Source organism: Brassica napus, unplaced genomic scaffold (genome assembly GCF_020379485.1).
Source record: "Brassica napus cultivar Da-Ae unplaced genomic scaffold, Da-Ae ScsIHWf_2634;HRSCAF=3386, whole genome shotgun sequence".
Classification (NCBI taxonomy): Eukaryota; Viridiplantae; Streptophyta; class Magnoliopsida; order Brassicales; family Brassicaceae; genus Brassica; species Brassica napus.
The window spans coordinates 201,104-208,327 of NW_026015934.1; the positions used below are offsets into that span (position 1 = coordinate 201,104).

Genomic DNA, 7,224 nt, shown 5'->3' on the forward strand with positions numbered 1-7,224 from the left:
TATTTGCACTATACTTCGATTAGACGAGCTAACAGTAAAACTGTTACAAAATACATGAGGTAGACATTACTTTACACATGAGTGGATAACAGGATAAGATAAGATAATGAATAAAAGTAACATTTTCTTGAATTTTACCTCGTTTATGCTATAAGCCACTAATAATGTTAACGGGTGTGGGTGGGCACGAAAAGACAGCACAAGCTTAAGACAGCGATTTATATTTTTGTTAAATATAGAACAAATTAAAAACAAGTGTAGTATTAGGGTTTATCAGTTATGGCATTGTTTTTTCTTAAGCTTGTGTTTTTTGTTTGGAACACTCTTCTTAAGCGTACTAGAGCTTGACCCGCGCACCCGCGAAGGTGTTAGTTTTTTGATAAATGAATATTTATTTGTATAAGTGATAATATATATTTTAAAATTTACCCGTTTAATTTTTTTTTAATATGACATTTATAAACACAATAATTTTATAGTTTATATTGAGTAGTTTTATTTTATCATGTAAACCCTTAATTATATCATCCATTTATTTAGAATACGACCTGTAAAATCACACAAATGTACTTTTATTTTTTATGGATCAAAATTTTATGATTATATATAATAAAATTATTGTATAAACTGTTTTTATGGATCAAAATTTTATGATTATGTATAATGAAATTGTTGTATACTATTTATTACGTATATGTGGAATTAGTAAAATAATTACCGTATAATGTATGTAATTACGAAATGTATATATGGAATTAATTATTTTCAAATACACATATGTATAATAAAAAGGAAAAGACAAAAAATATTAAAAGTTAGGTTTATTAATTATTGTTGCCATGATTTTTTAGTTAGAATTTGATTTTGGAAATACATTAATTGAAGAGAAAAGACAAAAATCCTAAAAGATAGGTTAATTAATAACTTTAGTGGCATGCCATTGTAAATATAGTGGAAAACTAAGGGATAATCTAATTTTGTACTCCTATTTTAATAGATTAGATGTGTAATCGTTCTTTACTTCGTAAATGTTGTATTGTTTTAGGTAATAAATCTCCGAGTTTTGTTAATATATGTATTTCTCAGATAATTTGTTGACCAACCATATGAAAACAAGTTTTTTTATCGAACCCCTTTTTGTTAGGAACCGACCTGATATAAGTTTTTTAGATTAAAACGAAGAAAAAATAGACAGTCTGAGTTTCGTTAATGTGTTTGAAAAAGTTCATATCATTTGTTTTCTTAATTTCATTTCATTTCCTTTATGAATACTTACGCTGGAAAGGATGGTTCACACTGCTTTCCAGATTTATTTTTTTCTTTATCAACTTACTTTACCAAAAAAAACTTTGTTCTGGTATCTGATAGCAACTTAGATATTTTGGACAGCTCAACTAATATAAGCCACAAATGTGATAATCCCAAACCATTTTTTATTTTCATTTAATAGTAAATGGTGTGGGACACAGTATTTGTTGGCACTGAAATTATAAGAGAATGACAAGTTGCTTTTTAGTGTTTTGTCCCTTTGTTTTGCCCTTTCCGTAAATCCACTTTGTGGCAAAGCAGTTTGTCATTTCTCTAAAAATCCATAGGATATGCAAGTAATTTCAATTGGCAGTTCAATGAAGTTTCTTAGTTTAATTAGTTGGTTAAGAACATGAAAAGGGTAAAATGGTTTGTAAGAGAAAACAGGACTAAATGTTTTATAAACAATTAAGCATATATATATATTAATATATAGAAGAAGCAGTGTGGTTTTAACATGGCGATTATACTGTTCTTGATGCCAAATGAGTTTCAACCGCAAACGCATTTTTAGGGCCCAAGGAACACAAGACATGGCTGGCCTACTTTTCTATCTTGGCTATTTGCTTTCTCAAGTCCAAGATGTCATTAAACCACTTTTCAGGAAATGAAAAAAAACTAAACTAAAATTTGCAGATCCTAAACGATTAGATCATTTGTTATGGAATCAAAATACTCACATAAGACCACCGTAATTACCGTCAGTCACCTTAACTCATCAAGAATCATAAGTGAGAGTCAATCCTCCATTATGATTCAAGAAGTAATACTTTATACTTCAACCCACTTTTTCTTTTATAATTTTTTTTTGCAAGAAGGAGAGACTTAACTCTTTCAAGAAAATAAAAATAATTCTCAATTAGTTAAAATTCACTTCTACCTCTTCTTTGAATATTTACAGTCGAGCTCTTTACAAAATTTTATATCTAACCAAGTCTACAGTAGGCGATTTGAATTAGACGACTTTGTAAACCACGTTAGACCATTTCTTTTTGTTAGTAAGGTTTATAATATAAATGTATGAATATGTATTCACTATCTTTTTCTATGATTGTTATTATCATATGTACGAAGGTAAAGCAAATTAATTGAGTGGAACTGACAGAAAACACATTATCGACAGAAAAGAAAATATGATTCGTGTGGAACAAAATAGTGACCATTGAAAAAGATAAGTCCACTTAGAAAGTTGATTAAAATGAAACTTTGGATGAGTAGACTTCCACACGAATGGCTTCTGCTACGAGCACGACTCGTGTAAAGTAAATCGTCTGTTTCACTTTCAAGAATGACCGGACAATCCGCCCTTGTAAATTAAAAATGAGAAAATGACAATTTATTTAACTTTGTTTGGAAAAAATTAACATCTTATAAAAGACTTGAAATATAATCATGATTTAACACGCTATAAAGCAAACTATACCATCTTGTGTAAATGTTTAGTGAGTAATATTGCATTGTATAAACCCTTAAGAAACCGTTCTGACTAAAATGGTCTACGCAACTATTACATATGAAATTTTAGGGACATAACTAAGTCATGGACTGAGGACTTTATGCAAAGTGTGTTGTTTTCCCTAAAGGATAAAGGCAGACAGGAAAAGTGTTGCTGAGTTAAAAAAAAAAAAACTATTGAGAAATGTGAAAAGGTGAGCAAAAGAGAGCGCGAAGAATAAAAGTGCAAAGAAGAAAGTTAAGAAACTAAAGCCGCTTTCACATTCCCATTGAGTTGTGGGAATGAAAATACAAACCTCAAAAGAATAAGACATAACTATATGATTTTTTGCCAACAATAATATTATATGATAATAAAATAAAATTTGAATTTTTCTTCTAAGAATCTGAATTTAATTTAAAACAGATTGTTATAGTGGCATCTTTCACTGACAATGAATGCCTCAAATTGTTCCTGTAAACCATGAAGCTAGAAGCTCACAAAAGTATATGAACCTTGATATCCAAACGTTGATTGTTATTTCATAGATTCTGCTTCTTACAAAAACATTTGTTTCTAGCTTTTGATCAAAAACAAAAACATTTGTTAAAGCTTTTCCAACACAAAACTTACTGCTCATTTTGAAAGTTGGTAAAACTTCAAATTTAAAGTATGAGGATGTTCTTCTCCAAAAGAACAACTTCAAACTTAACTCTTAAGTGGAAAAATTTCAATTTTACTACAAGTTTGATACCATTTTCAAATTTATCATTAATAAATTATTATTTTCATAAATACCCTAAATTTGTGATAAAATAACACTAAGCTAATTTTTTAAAATATTTATAGAAAATTTATAAACCCAACCCCTTAATACTAAAACCTTAAACAATAATCACTAAAGCTTAAATCCAAATATTATTATATGTTTGGATTGGTACTTAACTTATGGTATTTCTAACAATTTCTCCTTTTAAAACTGTATATTTTACACTATCTTACTTTTTATTAATAAAAGTTAACAAAAATCATAATTTTTAATTTAGAAATAAAATATATATAGAAATATTAAACACAATATTAATTAGTAATATAATACATTTAATAGCATATTACATGCATTTCGAAATAATAACTGAGTTTTTTATTTTTATTTGGAGATTATAAGCTAAAATTGTTAAAATTTTGTACTTTCGTAGTTGATGAAATAATTTTGTTTTCATATAATTTTTATCTTTTTGTATTTTATCTTTATAATTTGTATTAAATCTGTCTTGTAATATTGGTTTGTATAATATTTTCATTTTACTGTAATTAATATATTAGTATTTTGCATAAGATAAAAATTTTATAAAGACTAAAATGATAACTATAAAAATTAGTAAGATAATTTGAAAATCATATAATTGTACAGTGAAATTTTATATTTGAAGTTGTTTTTGGAGCATGCAAAAATTATCATATTTGAAATTTCAAAATTATTTTTGGAGATGCTCTTAGCTTTTCTCAGGTGGAAAACTCATATTTAGTTTGCATGCTATTTGTTTCATCTATTTCCATGACAAAGCCTAATTTTGTATTGTCTACCCTACAAAAGATACCAGTTCAATGTATGTCAAATCTATGAATATTTACTGGTTGAAAAACCAAAATTGGATATGGGTTTTCCAAAAAGATATCAAAATTTAGGGAAAAAAAAACAAAGAGGTCCAATATGCGCCAATCAAAACTTGGGATGTATATAAATGGGTTGGGCCCCGAAATTTCGGGATCGAAATTAAATCAAAACGACACCTCGTTGAGAAGAAACGACACCTCGTTGAGAAGAAACGACACCTCAAGCCTTCAATATATGGTCAGCACTTAGCAGTACTCACCAGTTACAAAATCAAAGCCATGACAATTTGTCACTACTAATAAAGAGGAATAAATGGAGAAAAACTACTAAATATGTTGCATAAAAAAGAGGATTAAACAAAATCAAGCAAGATTGTGTTTTTTCATGTTGTAATGACTTTATATACCAAATGAGAAAACTATGATCATAAGCAACATAATGTGATGATGAAATTACATTTTGGATGAAATTATGTGAAACCCTAATCAATTATATCTCATCATCCCAAAGTTGTTTGATGGATTTGTAAGGGCTTGTGGTTTGATTAACAAGGAAATCTCCTCTCATGATCTTCCACTCCTCCAATTGGTCAATGAATGATAAGTCTTGGTCAGCCAATTTGATATCTAAGGCTCTCTTGTTTTCTCTCATTCTTTCTCCATTAAAACTTTTCACAATCACACTTGCCCCTTTTGACATTCCCCACCTGAGAGCCACCTTCATTTATAAATAATTGGTTACAATCAGTTAAACATTTTGTTTTCATTTTTGGTTACATTTGCATGTCAAATTATTATGTATATTCAAAAACATAGAAGTTCATAAAAATACGAATTATAAAGGTGATGTCAAAATGAAAAAGTGTTTGAATAAGGCTCTTAGAAATAGGGTAAAGAGCCATAGCAAGTTATGTATATATTTCCGAGTTACCTGAGCTGGAGTGGCATTATGCTTGAGAGCAATTGATTTGATGACAGGGTGTTCAATCACAGCCATTGACCCCCAACGATTCCCTGGCCCACCAAGTGGTGAATATCCACTTACATGGATGTTGTTCGCTTCACACACTTTTCTTAGCTTGCTTTGTCTCCACAATGGATGCATCTCCACCTATACATATATACAGAATCTTAATTATCAAATCTCCCCAAAATTAAGCAAGATTTTTTGGTATTAATGTTTTGTATCCAAACCTGGTTAACAGAAGGAGAGACAGAAGCGAAATCGAGAAGATCATAGATCTTTTTAGAAGAGAAGTTGCTAACACCAATGGATCTACACAAACCCATCTCCAAGCATCTCTCCATGCCTTGCCAAGTTTCTTCAATTCCTACATCTTTCTCAAACTCTTCTTCCTTTGGGACGGGCTCACTCACTCCTGGCTTTAGCTTTATTGGCCAATGCACCAAGTAGTTATCTAGATATTCTAGCCCCATTGTCCTATAAAGTCATTAACAATATGGTCATGAGATTGATCCGTCGGCCATCAAAGTATTGTAGGTGAGTGTTTATGTTTTTCAAGAGAAGCTTACTTGAGAGTTTGTGTGAGGGCAGAGATAGGGTCATGGTGATCACTAGACCATAACTTTGAAGTCACAAAGATATCTTCTCTTTGGACAGTTCCATAGGAGATAACTTGACCTAATGCAGTTCCTAGAGCTTCTTCTGATCCATATATCTTTGCTGTGTCGAAATGTCTATACCCTATCTGTCTCCATTCCAAGAAGTAAGCTTATGAGATATAAGAAGGCACAACATGGATTCTTACAAATCCCTTATTGTTATTGGAATATTTAACATTTGTATGTATTACTTTCTAATTTATTATACATATATATTGATACTTGTAAAGAATTTGTATATAAGGTTATGATTTTGCATAAACATAAATATACTAATAATCATATTTGGTGGTCAAGTGATGAATACTCTACTCTGCGTGAGAAGTGATATACAAGAAAACACACAATATATTATAAGATCATCTGATAAAAAATTTGTAATAATAAAAGTTACTTTTTAGAAGAGAGAAAATGAACCTTGATGGCTTGAAGGACGGCTGAGATGGTACTCTCTCGATCTTTTTGAGGACAATAAGTTCCCATTCCAAGCAATGGAATCGTCTTCCCACACCTGAGCCGTGCTACGTCACTCCTCATCTCTCTCTCTCTCTTTTTTCTTTTTCTTCTCTTCAGGCTCAATGTGTTGCTCTGTGCTGAGTGTTGAGTCTAAGACATGTTTATATAGGCCATTGAAAGGTCAACGTTCTTGATTTATTTTCTTCTTCCTTAAACAATTTCCCTTATGACATCAATTATTAATATATAGAATATGACCTATATATGGAGTATATTATGATAGTTTATTGTATTACATCTTGAAATGTAATATGAATTGGGACTATGGACGTATCGAAGCACGAGAGTTTTCCATGTCTTCTGGGATTTTCTTAGCCTACCCAAATCCATATCTCTCAAACCTCAAGATGATATCTTCCCTCCTCAATAAATTTCCTCATTAGTGTTTCCAAAATATGGTTGTTCTTACATTTTATTTTACAACTTGATTCTATTGCAATTTGCAAACATCACAAGCTAAATAGCTGATTACAGTTCCTCATTGGTGTTTTAGTATTCCTAAATATGGTTGTTCTTGCATTTTATTTTGCAACTTGATTCTATTGGAAACTTTACAAGCTAATTACTTGCCAACTGTTTACACTCATCTGGCTTTTAGATGGAGTAATGGCCTAGCATTATAGTTCCAGAGATCCTTTATAGCGTCACAAGATTCTCTAACTATTTCACAAACGAATGAACGATACTATAGACATGCATGTTTTCCTAATTTTTATCATGGCAGG

At 30.3% G+C, this 7,224-nt stretch overlaps 1 protein-coding gene across 1 annotated transcript; it reads right to left on the reverse strand.

Annotated features, from left to right (window-relative positions):
* Nucleotides 1-4,682: 4,682 nt before the first annotated feature.
* On the reverse strand, nucleotides 4,683-6,634 carry LOC106365328 (non-functional NADPH-dependent codeinone reductase 2-like). The gene is made up of 5 exons (XM_013804773.3): nucleotides 6,401-6,634; nucleotides 5,894-6,069; nucleotides 5,555-5,801; nucleotides 5,292-5,471; nucleotides 4,683-5,078 (listed from the first exon to the last, which is right to left on the reverse strand). The coding sequence occupies exons 1-5, from the start codon at nucleotides 6,518-6,520 to the stop codon at nucleotides 4,851-4,853; spliced, it is 951 nt and encodes a 316-aa protein (XP_013660227.2). The 5' UTR covers nucleotides 6,521-6,634; the 3' UTR covers nucleotides 4,683-4,850.
* Nucleotides 6,635-7,224: the final 590 nt, after the last annotated feature.

Excerpts from the sequence above, each read along its gene's own strand:
- LOC106365328 (XM_013804773.3), bottom strand. The coding sequence starts at position 6,520 with ATGAGGAGTGACGTAGCACGGCTCAGGTGTGGGAAGACGATTCCATTG. Across the intron at positions 5,472-5,554 it reads TCTCTCCTTCTGTTAACCAG|GTGGAGATGCATCCATTGTG; the intron begins GTTTGGATACAA and ends ATATATGTATAG. Across the intron at positions 5,079-5,291 it reads ATAATGCCACTCCAGCTCAG|GTGGCTCTCAGGTGGGGAAT; the intron begins GTAACTCGGAAA and ends TTATAAATGAAG.